The 15,042-nt window shown below is 39.2% G+C and overlaps 1 protein-coding gene across 3 annotated transcripts in view; it reads left to right on the top strand.

Annotated features, from left to right (window-relative positions):
• SIK3 (SIK family kinase 3) overlaps nt 1–15,042 on the top strand; it is a 239,568-nt gene that overhangs the window by 107,929 nt on the left and 116,597 nt on the right. For all 3 annotated transcript variants that reach the window (XM_042907377.1, XM_042907379.1, XM_042907376.1), the window contains exon 2: nt 12,662–12,778. In XM_042907377.1, the coding sequence (XP_042763311.1) occupies nt 12,662–12,778 (117 nt within the window). The remainder of the gene's footprint in view (nt 1–12,661; nt 12,779–15,042) is intronic.

The raw sequence follows: 15,042 nt of genomic DNA, 5'->3' as shown, positions 1-15,042 counted from the left end.
AAAAGAGTGTGAATCCTTTTAAGATACATACTGAAATATTTCCAAATGAAATATGGTGATGAGGTCTTGGGTGAAATTGGTGGAGGTAGAGAGCAGGCAGAATTGGCGATGAATTAAGAATTATTGAAACTGATTGAAGCTAATTATGTTACTCTGTCTACTTTTGTGAACATTTGAAGTTTTCCATAATAAAAAGTAAAAAGAAAGGAACAAATACCATGGCACACATTAAGTGCTCAATATATGTTGTCTATTCTTATTATGTTTATGTTTAATATATTGGAATTAACTTGTCTAAAACACAAAGAAAAATGTAAAACTAAACTGGACACTTTAGTTTTTTAATTTCTAAGACTTTTGCTATAGATGGAAACTTTATCAAATTTGGATAGCATGTCCAAGATCTTAGACTTGGATTTTTGTTTTTGCTATTTGCTTCTTCCTAGTTAGGTTGTATTTTATGGTTTACTTAGTTTGACTTAATTGTGGCTGGCATCACACTTCATTTATAAAGTCTACTGTGGTTTCTGTAAGTGGGATTGAAATTAATATCAGTATTATTGATTATTTAGTGTAATTAGTACCAATGGTAGGAGACATTGACTTCACCATTAGTGAAAATATTAGTAGCAAATGCCAGGGTTTTCCTAGGCAAACAGTGGTGTTACACTTTTTGTTTAGTGTAATGGCTGCTTAATTTAAGTGAGAAAGGTAATACTCTTTTTTTTTTTTAATTTTTTTTTTTAACGTTTATTTATTTTTGAGACAGAGAGAGACAGAGCATGAATGGGGGAGGGTCAGAGAGAGGGAGACACAGAATCTGAAACAGGCTCCAGGCTCTGAGCTGTCAGCACAGAGCCCGACACGGGGCTCAAACTCACTGACCGCGAGATCATGACCTGAGCCAAAGTCGGCCGCTTAACGGACTGAGCCACCCAGGCGCCCTGGTAATACTCTTTAAGAACTAATTCAGTGAGGTTATCTTAGCTGTAGTAAATGAAGCTTTTTTAATATGGTCTTACATTATAAAGCACTATAAGAGTAGGCTTGAAATATTTGTATTTTTTAATAAAGAATTTAAAAAAATTTTTAGAATTTACATCCACGTTAGTTAGGATGTAGTGCAACAGTGATTTCAGGAGTAGATTCCTTAATGGCCCTTACCCATTTTGCCCATCCCCTCTCCCACAACCCCTCCAGTAACCCTCTGTTTGTTCTCCATATTTAAGAGTCTCTTATGTTTTGGCTCCCTCCCTGTTTTTATATTATTTTTGCTTCTCTTCCAATAAAGGAGAATTTTTAAAAAATTTATTTATTTTGAGAAAGAGCAAGCAGGGAGGGGCAGAGAGAGAGAGTAGAAGAGAGAGAATCTCAAGAAGGCTCTGCACTGACAGTGCAGAGCCCAACTCAGGGCTTGATCCCCTGAACTGTGAGATCATGACCTGAGCCGAAATCAGAGTCAGACAGTTCACCAACTGAGCCATCCAGGGGCCCCTTGAATATTTTAATCATTCAAGGTTGAGAGTTATCTAACTAGTGATTCTGATTTATTTTATATGAATGAAACTTAGAACTTAAAAACATTTTTTTGAAAGAAGCGAATTTGAAAGAAGAAGAAATGTTGGAGTTCTAATTAGGAACTGGCACAGCGAGAGCCTTTGTGTTGATAGCTCTGCTTTCACGTGCATGCAGGCACACACTTATGTCATTGACAAGTATGTCGAGGACTACAGAGTTGGTGACTTGCCCGAGATTTGCCACAAACATTTTTAGTGATAGAGTTGGGAATTGAACTCTACATCCCAGCTCTCCGTCCAATGCTCTTTGGCCATCCTATTTCCAGATTGTTGTCTAGAACCCAAGGGTTCTAAAAAGTTTTGTCTGTTTCTGAACCTTTTACCCAAAGTTAACCACAGTAGTTGTTTTCTTTTTTCTTTCTTTCTTACGTATTAGGGTTTCTTTTCTATTAGCAAGATTTTGTTCAAAGGGGAAAAGATTCTGCTCCTGTGTATTTTAGTTTTGATGTCTTTCCTGCCCTGAGCCCTTTATTCCGTACCATCTTCTACTCAGAAAAGTACATTTGATTTATTGGCGGGGTTTTGTTGGACTTTGTTTCAAAGAATGCCATTGTGTCCTCCATAGAAATCTGTGACCCAAAGACCTCTGGAAAATTCAAAAGGACTTTTAAACATGGAGGGATAATTATTTTTAGTATGAAATTATTATCAATGAACGTTTTATTTCCTTCCAGTTCTCTACATTCTCCCTTTGTTTTCTCATCTCCTAAATCTCAGTCCTTGTGATTTTCTGGATGGTGTTTCTCATGAGCTGGTGTTTTTAAAGAAGATATTTATGCACATATATCTATTTTAAATGAAACAATTTCTGATGTCTGGAGGTTTTTTTGGCTCTCTTTGATAGTAAGTTAGGGTCATATCAATTTGCTTAAAAATAGTCTTGTCAAGACCAAAAGAGGGCCCAAAAGATAGTGTAATGGGTTGGGCTTTGCTGAAATTGTGGATACTTTTAATGATTAAATAAGCCCCTCACTGTTACTAACTGTACTCAGTGTTTGAGTCAATTAGTACACAATTATGATTACTTAAAATCTTTGATGATACTTTAGAAACTTGTCAGAATTCTAGGCTTGTACCATAATGTCAGATTAGGACTGTCGTAGAAGGTCAGAATTGAGGATGCATGTAGTCCTGCTAAGGGAAAGGATAAGCATTCTTATTATATGTCAAGTCTGTTATTTCAGGTACATGCTTCATGTAGTTGTGTTTTTACATTTAATGTGGATATAAAGATATTAACATATATGGGATATATATATAATAACAATACATATGATAATGAATTACATTTTAATAGAACATTTTTTCCTATTTTTCTCTGGCAGTGTTAGCAGTAGTCTTCTTCCTACCTTTAAATGTCAGAAATTTGAGAATTAATTAATGTTTACCATTAGGCTTTCCAGAGGAGTGATTTAAGTTACTTTACTGTCCAGCACATGAAATACAAACATTAATTTTGGAAATGTAAGGTCTATCGATTTGAACATGTGATGACCATTAAATGCAAGGAGCTCGTTGAAGCCAGAAGCAGTGCGAAACACCATCACACGAAATATTCCCATTTTGATGGAATCCCAGGGGGGCATTTTTCTGCCAGCACTAAGGGCGAGCTGTGAAGGAAGCCCGTCAGAAGGTACTTGGCGCCGTGTTCCTAACGAGCACCAGGAAGCTGGCTCTTGAATTCTGGGCTGCCACAGGGAGGAGAGCGTGGCGTCATCAGTATTCAGGTTAGGAAGCGTGGTTGGACACAGATGTACATCGTGACAGCTCACAGTACTGGCATGCGAGGACGCAGGACCAGTAAGTTTCAGAATCGGAGGATAAGCTAGATGCTCTCTGGTGATCGAGATGGCTTCCCGTGTTCCCTTCGTCTCCATTACCAAATAATCAGACGTAAGAGATGAGGAATTTAGGGTAGTTTTCCGGCTGTTATTGTGTTCCCTTGGTTCGCTCAACTTTTGCTACCACAGGCTATCTTACTAGGCCTTGGAGGCATATTAATATAGTTTAAAACAACTTAAAATATGAACTGTTGCTGACTTTGTTCACCAGGAACAACACCACCATTGTAAGGTTAGCAGGATGTTCAGTGTAATAAATCTCCATTGGGGAAGTTTAAGAAAGTTACGCCGTGCCAGTTGAATTCAACTTTCTTTCCAGCTGGTGCTTTAAAAAGCTCTGAGTGTTCTAGGTGCTACATCTAAATGTGCTTAACAGTACACAGGCTCCTTGACAAATGCCGTTCTTGGGAAGAGCACAATCCTTCTATGAGTGTGTGTTATTTTTACCTATGAGCTGGCACTCCAGGAAAGAGTGGCGTGTACTTCATTAAGAAGATTCATCTTGAAATTCATTCAGCTTTCTGCCTCCTTCTAACCTCACAGTTGAGGTCATTGCCAAGTTTCACCCACATGTCTCATCTTTCTTCTCTGGGACTAAAATTCCATCCTTCATAGCTTCATTCTCCACCATAGCTTTACGTTTTCCCTTGGACTACCCGCTGTTCCTTGTTTGTCTTTTATTTTAGAACATTCCTGTAACAATTCATATTTTTTCATAATACCATTTTCTTAGATCTTGTTCTTTGGTGGCCACTTTCAATCATCGGAAGTTGCTTATTAAACCACTGAGCTCTTACCCTTTTCTTCTCCATCTCTTGAATGCTTTTTTGCTCAATCCCTCTATGTTCAAAACATCTTCTCTTTGCCCTGCATTCTTCAGTCCCACTCCCTCTTTCCTGCTCTTTCCCCTCCTGCCCTTTCTCATCCTTGTAAAATAGCTCCCTAACCTTGGAATGAAGCCATCAATCCCATTCTGAATCTCTCTTTTAAAGTTCGAAGCCATGGTCAACTGAAAATAGATACCCGAACATGGACGGGGCACTGATATTTGTAAAGAATTCTTCATTGCTGTGATCAGCTTCTCCTCTTCTCCACTCCTTTTTTCCCTTTTGAATATCTTTTTATTCAGTTCATTTAAATGGGAAACTTCAAGACCAGAAGTTGATTTAATGTTCTAGAAAGCATACAAAACGTTGGCACTATGTAAACGTTGAAATGACAACAGCGATGGTAATGCCAGTGTGGCTGAGAGAGTTGCCATTCCATTAGAGATAGTCTGAGGGCTTCTGCCCTCCAAGAGGGTAAATGTTAACCAGATGGGAATTATTGCAACTGAGAAATCATTTTCTTTTTGTTTGAAAAATTTCCCTTCTACTCCTTGAATTCCAAGTAATCACCAGAAAATTTCCATCGATCAATTATGTGCAATATAGCCATGTTCCACCTTAGGAATTTTTCCAAGAAGAATGCATGTTTCATGGTAGATTTTCTCGCTTCGCTAAGCTCGCAATTCTCTATCCTCCAGACATTGTAAATGCGCAAACGGTTTCATTGTCACCATTTAGTACAGCCCAAACTGAGAAGTATAGAAAAATAAGTCACCTAAAGACCTGTTAGATACTGCGAACTATTTCCTCAGGGGTTCATTGAAAGCTGATTTACCCTCACTTTTGGTGGTCATGTGGCGGCCTCCTGTGTGGAGTTGGCTGGGATCCTAGCATCTCAGTCATTCTTTAGGCTTCACAGCTTTGTATTTTTCCAGAAACACTTGTGATTGGTATGTAAAATGGATAGAATAATCAGTTCCTCCCAAATATATGTCTTTGCTTTGCCCCTTTGAACTTGATTTGACTATTTGTTACAAAATAAAATATGTAGTCCTTCTTGCTTGGTTCCGGGGCAGAGGTCAGGATTTCCCAAGAATATGGCCAGCCTGCATCCTGACAACTGCCACATGGCACATCATTAATCATGGCCAGTTAGTGCCTGGCAGGTTTAGCTTTATAGTCCAGCTTGTATATCTTGTGATGGTTTGGAGTTTCATTAAACCTGTTTCCTGATGACAGTTCTATTTTCCAGTATTTTAAAAGAAAGAAGTTTGTGTGTGTGTGTTTAAATCAAGGCTGATTGCAAAAGGCATTCACATTCCCTTTCTGGAAGCTGTTCGTAACTGGGAATGCATCAAGTCCTACAGAAAACAATTTGAGTGACTATATTTTCAGCTTTCCCAAAGGTATACGATTTAAGATAATAGGAAAGAAGTTAATTGATCACATACAATGATGCCTCATGGCAGTTGTTCTCAAAGTTTGATCCAGAGACCCCCAAAAAAGAGTCTCCAGAATTGTTTCAGTGAGTCTCAGAGGTCAAAATTGTTTTCCTAAATATTTAAACATTATTCTCATTTTTCACCGTCCTTCTCTCACAGTTATACAGTGGTGATTTCAAGAGATTATACATGATAAATGAGGTAATTACTCTGATGGCTGGTCAGATGTGTGCTGTGTGTTCTAGTGTTCTAAAATTTTCTGTTTTCATTTCTGATTTTAACCAATTTCTAAGTAAATCTTGACAGATATTACTCATGTTAACAAAACTTCTTTGAAGGTCTCAAAAATTTTATTTAAAAAATATTTTTTAATGTTTATTTATTTTTGAGAGAGAGAGAGAGACAGAGTGTGAGCAGGGGAGGGGCAGAGAAAGAGAGAGAGGGATACACAAAATCTGTAGCAGGCTCCAGGCTCCAAGCTGTCAGCACAGAGCCCGATGCAGGGCTTGAACTCCCAGACCATGAGATCATGACCTGAGCCGAAGTTGGAACCTTAACCGATTGAGCCACCCAGGCAGGCTTGGTCTCAACAATTTTTAAGAGAAGGAGTCCTGAGACCCAAAGTTTTGTGAACTGCTAGCTTAATAGTGGAAAACGTAATTCTCTCTCAGAACCCTGCTGAGAGTAGCCTCCAGCCGGCTGCACCAGGGCGCTGCCTTAAGCCAGTCAGTTGTTCAATAAACAGTTTTTAATGGAATTAAATTGAGTTCTTGGAATGTAACTTTTCAGACCTAATTTAAGATTCTCTCCCAAGGCAGCGTTTGAGCGCTGAGTGTATTGCACCCTGCCAAGTTTCTTCGAGATCAGTAACTGGCAATCCTCAACATTGAGTCAAGTATTTCAGAAGTCATTGTCATGTAATACCTGCTTTAACTGGCATCTTACTGGCATCGTCTAACATGTGGGCCACGTATATGATTTTAAATTTCCTAGCAGTCATATTTAAAAAAGTAAAAAGAAACAGGTGAAACTCATTTTTTTTCCAGCTTCAATGAGGTATAATTGACAAAATTGTAAGATATTTAAAGTGTACAATGTGTTGTTTTGATATGCTCATACGTTGTGTAGGATCCCCACCCCCCACCTCCCCACTGAGTTAATTAACATGTTCATCCTCACGTATTTGCTATTTCTTTTCTGTTGGTTGTTTTTTTATTTGTTTTTGGTGAGAACATTTAAGTTCTAGCCTCTTGGCAAATTTCAATAATACAATAGTGTTATCAGCTATAATCACCATGTTTTATATTAGATCCTCAGACCTTATTCATCTTTTAAATGAAAGTTTGTATCCTTTTACCAACTTGTCCATATTTCTTCCACCATCCCCCAAGCCCCTGGCACCCACTTTTCTACTTTCTATTTCTGTGAGTTTGAATCTTTCTTTTTCTTTCTTTCTTTCTTTTTTTTAGATTCCACATATAGGTAATACCACGTGTATTGTGGTATTGTGGTTGTCTTTGTGTCTGTCTTACTTCACTTGGCATACTGCCCTCCAGGTTCATCTGTGCTGTCACAAATGACAGGCTTTCCTTCTTTTTTAAGGCTGGATAATATTTCATTGTATATATGTATGCTGCATTTTCTTCATCCATTCATCTGTTGACAGACACTTAGATTGTTTCCATACCTTGGCTATTGTGAATAATTCTGCTTAGGAATACGGAAGTACAGATATTTTTTGAGATCATGATTTCACTTCCTTTGAATAGACACCCAGAAGTGGGATTGCTGGGTCATACGGTAGTTCTGTTTGCAATTTCTTAAGGAACCTCCATATCGTTTTCCATAGTGATGGCACCAATTTATATTCCCGCCAGCAGTGCACAAGGCTTCCCTTTTCTCCACACCCTCACCAGCGTCTTTGGTAATAGACACCCTAACAGGCATGAGGTGGTATCTCATTGTGGTTTTTTCATTTGCAGTTTCCTGATAAATTATAATGTTTTGGCCACTTGTATGTTTTCTTTGGGAAAATGCCTACTTAGGTCCTTTGTCCATCTTTGAATTGGGTTATTTGTGTTTTTTCTGTTGAGTTTTGTCAATTCCTAGTTTATTTTGGTTATTAACTGCTTATCAGATATGTTGTGGTCTGAAAATATTTTCTCCCATTCTATAGGTTTCAGTGAAATTAGTTTTAATAATATATTTTATTTAGCCTGGTATGTCTAAAATGTTATTTCTTCATGTAATCAATATAAATTTATCAATGAGATCATTTATATTCTCATTTTAATATTAAGGCTTTGAGATCTGGTATATATTTTACATTCATAGCACATCAATTTGCACTGGACACATTAGTAAGAACTAAAAGGGGCAAATAGCTATTCCTCTCCCCCCACCCCCCCGCTTCTAGAATGAATAATGAAGAACTGTGACTTTAAATTTGGCATGATCTGAGTTTAATTTTTTGTCATACCACATGCCAATGAAAAAAGGAGAGTTTGTTGAATGGAAATCTCTCGGGTAGAGACTCCCAGCAAGCTGTATCTGTTCAGCAACATATTTGATACAGTGCCATGTTTAATTAATATTAGTGTCAGTTCATAAAATCCTGCTCCTAGTAAGAGAAAAGAATTCTGTGTAGAACAAGAAACTTTAAGAAATCTATGGTCCTTGGTAGTGTGTTGGAAGTTTCCTTTTTTCACTTGTTACGCTTTTTATATTTAAGTACAGGGATGTGATTCATAGATTTTTCAGCACCAAAATTTTTTTTTTAAATGTTTATTTTATTTTTTTTTGAGAGAGAGAGAACATGAGCAGGGGAGGGCAGAGAGAGAGGGAGACACAGAATCCGAAGCAGGCTCCAGGCTCTGAGCTGTCAGCACAGAGCCCGACGCGGGGCTCGAACTCACGAGCCTTCGAGCTGTGAGATCATGACCTGAGCCGAAGTCGGCCGCTCAACCGACTGAGCCACCCAGGCGCCCCTCAGCACCAAAATTTAAACACATTCTTTGAGAGTTTATCTTCTGTTTACCTAGCAGTTAACCTTTTGTTGTGGATGCATTTCATTTTTTAAGCAACTGGGGCGGAGTAGGGGAATGCGTGGGTGACTCAATCAGTTGAGCATCCGACTTCAGCTCAGGTCATGATCTCACGGTTCATGAGTTCGAGCTCCGCGTCAGGCTTTCTGCTGTCAGTGCAGAGCCTGCTTTGGGTCCTCTGTCTCCCTCTCCCTCTGCCCCTACCCCACTCACACGCTCTCTCTCTCTCTCTCTCTCTCTCTCTCTCTCAAATATAAATTAAAAAAAAAAATTCAAGCAACTGGCATGTACTTTAAAACGTTTATTATGTAGTCACCAGTAATCTGTAGCCATGAAAATTCATGATCATTGATCTCTTCAGGTATTCTTAAAATAATCATACCTGCTCGCCAGCTCCTTGCTCTCTGACTTGGTAGCTTCTCTGTTTCATCGGTATTTTTCCATTTTCTCGAAAATCTCCACTTTTCAGTTTGCAGCTAAAATTGGAGCCAAGTAACATGTGTGTCCTCCTCTCTGGTGTTAGTACTTAGTGTGGAGGGCGGGGAGCCCAGCCTGCCATGAAGTAGCAGAGCTCGCTGTCCCTGGCCCAGCCCTCAGGATCAGGTCTTGCTGTGGGTTCCATCTTATGGCTTGGTGTGACTTTCCCAAATGGAATGCATTTTCCCCGCTAGCTACATTCCTTCCATGTTCTTCCCACATCAGCTGGAAGTAACCAGTTGGTTCTGGATGCTGCCCACAAATTCTTAGCTCTTTTGCTTCTTGGTCCCCTCAACTTGCCCCTCGATTTAAGGGACTGATGTTTTTGAGATCCAGGATTATGTTGTTGAGTAAAGCAAATCTCATTTTTTCCGAGGAATGCCTGAAGTTTAAGGCTTGATTCCGGAAAACAAATCACGACAGCAGTCCCTATAATTAATGTGTATTGCGTGTTTACCACATGCCAGGCATTGTACTAAGCAGGTTGCATCCATCAGCTTAGTACATCCCCGGCAACCTTTAAAGCAGGTTCAGTAGTTGCCCACAGTTTTTAGGTAAGGGACATAGAAAAATTAAATAGTTTGCTCCAAGTTATACATTAAAGGGCAGCTCCAAGATTTCGAACCCAGGCAGCTTGACATCAGAGTCCTTCCCCTTGACACTGTATTCAGCTGGTAGGCAAAGCTTTGCCTATGTCTTGTTGAATCTTGAGTCTCATTGAAGAGTAGACAGGAATTTGATGTTTTAATGTATTAAAACCTCTCTGCTTCCATCTTCTAAGAACAGATTATACTTAATGCAATTTTCCCTGAAAAGACAGGGATACATTTCAGTACGTAGGACCGTATTCCCTTTATGTGAAGTCAGATTGCTTGTTATGAAATGTGAAACTACATCCATGCTATACCGTTATCTTTATTAAATTAAAAATATTTATTAGGTGCACAGAATATAAGATCTTAAAGCCAGTTTGTTCTCATAGGTGATTAGGTTTGGTTTTCTCTTTCCCTTTATGAAAATCTTACTGCCTCAGAGAGCCAATGAAATTCAGAATGAGTTCACGTGAATTAGGAGGCCCTACTGTATGACTCCCCCAATTACAGTGTGACTCAGTATTGGGTGTGAAGAAGTACAAAAATATGGTTAAATGCATTAAAAGCCCTCATTAACTGTCTTCATCCTCGCCCCCCATTACTTTTTCAATACCATCCATTGGTAGGCATAGGCAGGTTAGGGGATTTGAGGCCCAGTCCTTGGACAGTTGGTGATCAGCAAAACTAGCATTGCTTCCCAACTTTTTGTGTGTTGTGGCATACGCAGAAAATGATCATATTTTCTCTGGGGTAGACAGATGAGGTTTCTTGAGGCCGGAGGTGATCCACTGCCCCTGACCCATGGCCTTGGGTACACTTGTAATCCATTTCTAGCACACCAGTTGGAAAGCTCTGCCACGGCATATGGCTGCAAGTTTATAAGCATGTTACGTATATGAAAGTAATCTGTAAAGTATGATGTGCTATTTTATTAATAATTAATTAAGACCCAGATACTTGTTATATAAAAAGACATTGTAAACTGTGATTTTTTTTCCCCCAGTTGTTTTGGGAGCCGTTCTTAGAGAACCAGGTGCAGATGTCAGACTAATTGCTGGAGTTAAGTTCCTGTATGTGATATATGGCACAGTAATGAGGAGAAGTAGAAACGCTAACAGTCCAGGGTGATAGGCAGTCAGATGTTCTACCACTGAGCTATCCCCGCTAATCTGGGGTGATTTGGTGCAAGGCTTCTTATAGGAGATCAGACAGCTGGTGAGATTTGTTAACGGTTTTACTATTTCTCCTGTAAGATTTCCTACCCTCTTTTCTGCCTGTCCCACTTCTTTCTTTTCTCAAGTTCTGCTTTGTTGGTAAAGTCTTTCTGTAGGTCAGCTTCTCCCGTAGGTGAAGGTCACACTCGATCCTCCTTTCTACCGTCATAACTTGTACTTGGCTTTGCCGATTGTGTTTCCAACGTTGTATTGTTGTCTGTTTCACACATGTCTTTCCCCAACTAGATTGTGAGTCCCTTGAAGTTAAGGCTGCATCTGATTTAATTATTGTAGGCTGAGCTACATCCAGCTCACTTTATTACTTTCCATCATTAGGCAGGGCTTAAATGTTCTTTGAATTGAGCTGAAATTTGTCTCCCTGGGCCTTTCTCCCATTAGTCTTCATTCTAACATCTGAAACAACTCCAGAGTTACTTTTATGTTAGTCATTCTTACATTTGAATCATCTCCCATGTATGGTTCTTTATAGTCTTTATTGCTCTGGACTGAACATTTTTATTGTTGAAATTTTGCTTCTCTGGTTTTTCTTTTCTTTTTCTTACTAGTAAACTTCCTTTCCCTCTCTCAGTGTGGGGAATCACAGAATTTTAGTATTGAAAGGAGCTAGAATTTACCTTGTCTTGGTCCTTCATCAAACTAATATTCTTTGCCTACTTGCTGATTGACTGAGATGGAGATACAGATATTTTGGGGCAACACAATATTTTGAGTATTTCATTCACTGGGAATAATGACAAAGTTTAGATACAATGGATTATAAACATTCTTCATCTTTCATTCTGTTTTAAAATGTACCTGCTGCTGGATGTCTTAAGAATGATGAGCAAAATAGATGTTTGATGCTGAAGGAGTGTATCTGCAGTACAGAAAGAGCTTCAGATTTTTATAGCATTACCGTTGAGAATTTGACTCTAAAGTCAACCTTCCTGGGCTTTAATCCTGGATCTACCACATGCCAGTTTACATGACTTAATCTTGAGTAAATTACTTAATCTCTGTATGTCTCAGTTTCCGTATTTGTAAGATAAGGTTAATAATAATGTAGGGTACTGTGAGGTTTAAATGATTTAGTACTCGGAAAGCACGAAGAGCAATGCTCGGCGCCCAGCAGATGTTCAGTGTATAGTGATCGCTGCTGCTACCAGCCTGTTCCACCCCCAGGACTGTGGAGTTACGCAAGCATCTGGTGAGATGTGGGATGCATCCGTGTAATTTCTGGTCCAGTCTTACCGACTTATCATGTACTTGTGATACAAGCCTCTTATCTTAATAAGAGGCCCAACATCTCATGGCCCGCATCAGAGCATGATTTTCCCAGAATGAGACCACATCTGTGGAGCACTGAAGTATTTTGTTTGCCATAAGGTTTTACTGTAGGAGTGGTTTAAGAAATGGCAGAAACACCCATTAGCTTTTGGAGTCTGTTCCTTTGAAACCAACTTGCTAGGAATACATTTCCTGACTTTTTAAAAAGTAAATTCATTTTCTTCATTGACATTCTGTAAACACAATACTGGCAACTTATATTTTGTGGAATATAATGTGTTCAAGTGGATTTAATTTTCCGTACGTAGTAAACTGCTTTTAATAATGCATCAGAGTAAATTTTTTTCCTCTGTTCTCAGGTTGCCATCAAGATCATAGACAAGACCCAGCTGGATGAAGAAAACTTGAAGAAGATTTTCCGGGAAGTTCAAATTATGAAAATGCTTTGCCACCCCCACATCATCAGGCTCTACCAGGTAGGTTCCCTAGTGGGGTAGCGTATGGCAGCGAAGAATCCAGGATGGTCATTTTATGTGTATAGGTGCCTTTGCGGAAAAAGTGTCTGGGTGAACATCTCCAGCTTTTCTTGGTTTCTGTGTTCATATGTTTATCCTCCTGTTTTCCCCACCCTTTTATCTCCACATTCAGCACTCATGTTTTACCTGGCTCTTTACTAATAAGCTCTACCTTACCCATGTAGGCCTTTTACATTTGTTCTTTAAAGCTTGGGGACCATTCTTTGTGAGAATTACACAAAAAGATTATTCAGAAGATGACAAGAACTGATTTATGTAGGTCCAAATCCTAAAACAGAATGGGAAAGCCAGAAGGAACAGAGAATTCTTAGGGATGAAAAGCTACAGGTGAATATAACATTATCTTTTTCTAACATCACTTAAATGCTCATTTCTGTGATCCTGGTATGACATATGATGGAAAAGGATATTTTAACTATGGCCTCTTTGGTCAGTCAGAACCCACCTCTTTTCTAGTAGGGTCCTAGATTACGTTTTCTGAGGTAGCATTTGATTATTTTGGTAACCGTGAGATTGATTTTGTGTAATGGAAGAGATTTCCCTTCTAGTTTTCTTACCTTCCCGAGAAGCATGCATATTTCATGCCACCCTCAACAATTCCCTTGCTTTACTGCAAAAGCAATAAGTCTAATGGCTGGAATTTCAAGCCAGATAGGAAGAGAGGACCTTGCCTTAGCAGGCTGGTGGAAGAGATATTTTGGGAGAGGTGGGGCTTTGGGGTGCTTCTCAAATTGCAGTGTGTTGGCAGTCACAAGCTCTGCCTCTGCATAAGGCCAGCCCTGCTTGCTGCTTTCTACCAGAACAGCCATCACCTAGTTGTTCAGGAAGTGGCCACCCACTCGGTTCATTTGCTGCTGTTACTCTGCAGTAAAGGTTACTGGCCCAGACATGGCACCATGTGTAAGGGTGGAGGCACAATGGGCAGGCTTTCAGAGTCTATTAACTTTATGGAAAGGAAAGCATGTTGTGATGTTAGTGTGTGTGGTTAAGGCTACAGCTTTAGGGCTCTTTTCTGGCATCAGCTGTTCACATAATGAAATGAATTAGATCAGCAGGAGCCGACTTGTTGAAATTTATCAGACCAAATTCTGTTGAGCCACACCTACGTTGTGCCCCAGAAGCAAACTCGTGAAAGCTTCTTGGTGTTGCCTGAAGACTTAACGTCTGCAAACTCGGAGGTGTCTAACCTCTGTTTCCTTCCTATCCTGATCAACTGAGTAAACTTCTTGACCTCACTTTTTAAAATAAATCATCTTTAAATAATTGAAGGGTTATTAGGCCAACTTTCCTCAAGAGGTTAACTTGGAGGTATTAACCTTAGAACTGAATTCTCCAAGTTTATCTTTCTTACCCAGGATTTCATTAGCTTATAAGAAGTCTCAGTTTCAGGCATGACTTTGAACAATGCCCTCTTTTAAGCTTTAATTTTGCTCTCTGGCAGCTAGTATTGTTAATAGGGGATTCTGAGCTGCCAGGGTGAATGGCTGTCAAATTGTCTTTATAAATAGTATCAAGGTAGTTTTCAGGTCATTTGCCAAATCGTCAATTTGTAGAGGAAGCCAAATATAGGTAACTGTATAGGAAAGTTTTTGAACTACTGAAAAATTTAAGAGTAAAAGAACATTTACAGTCAATAAAAGACCTGGGGGTACAAAGGAGATATACGATTTTTTTTTAATGTTTATTTATTTTTGAGACAGACAGAGCATGAACGGGGGAGGGGCAGAGAGAGAGAGGGAGACACAGAATCGGAAGCAGGCTCCAGGCTCTGAGCCATCAGCCCAGAGCCCAACACGGGGCTCGAACTCATGGAGCGCGAGATCGTGACCTGAGCTGAAGTCGGACACTTAGCCCACTGAGCCACCCAGTCGCCCCAGGAGATATACAATTTTTTAAAATTTTCTTTTTTTTTTTACTCAACGCCTGCATATATGTAGAGCATTGACATTTTGTTGTGTTAATCAACATACAGGAAGATCTTGGAAGCAATGCATGTAACAAACAATGAGCTAATACTACCAGTATATGGTTTTTAAAAATTAAAGAGAAAAAAAGTACAATACAGTTACTAAATTGAAAAAGTAACGTGCACTCATGTGACAGATTACCATGAAACCATACCGAAGAAGAGAAGAGATTTACTATTATAACACATAATGCTGTTACATGATATTGATGTGTAAAGATATCAAAGGTCAAGTAAC

Source organism: Panthera leo, chromosome D1, assembly GCF_018350215.1.
Source record: "Panthera leo isolate Ple1 chromosome D1, P.leo_Ple1_pat1.1, whole genome shotgun sequence".
NCBI classification, from domain to species: Eukaryota; Metazoa; Chordata; class Mammalia; order Carnivora; family Felidae; genus Panthera; species Panthera leo.
The sequence above is the reverse complement of the archived record's forward strand: the minus strand, read 5'-3'. Positions and strand labels throughout refer to the sequence as shown.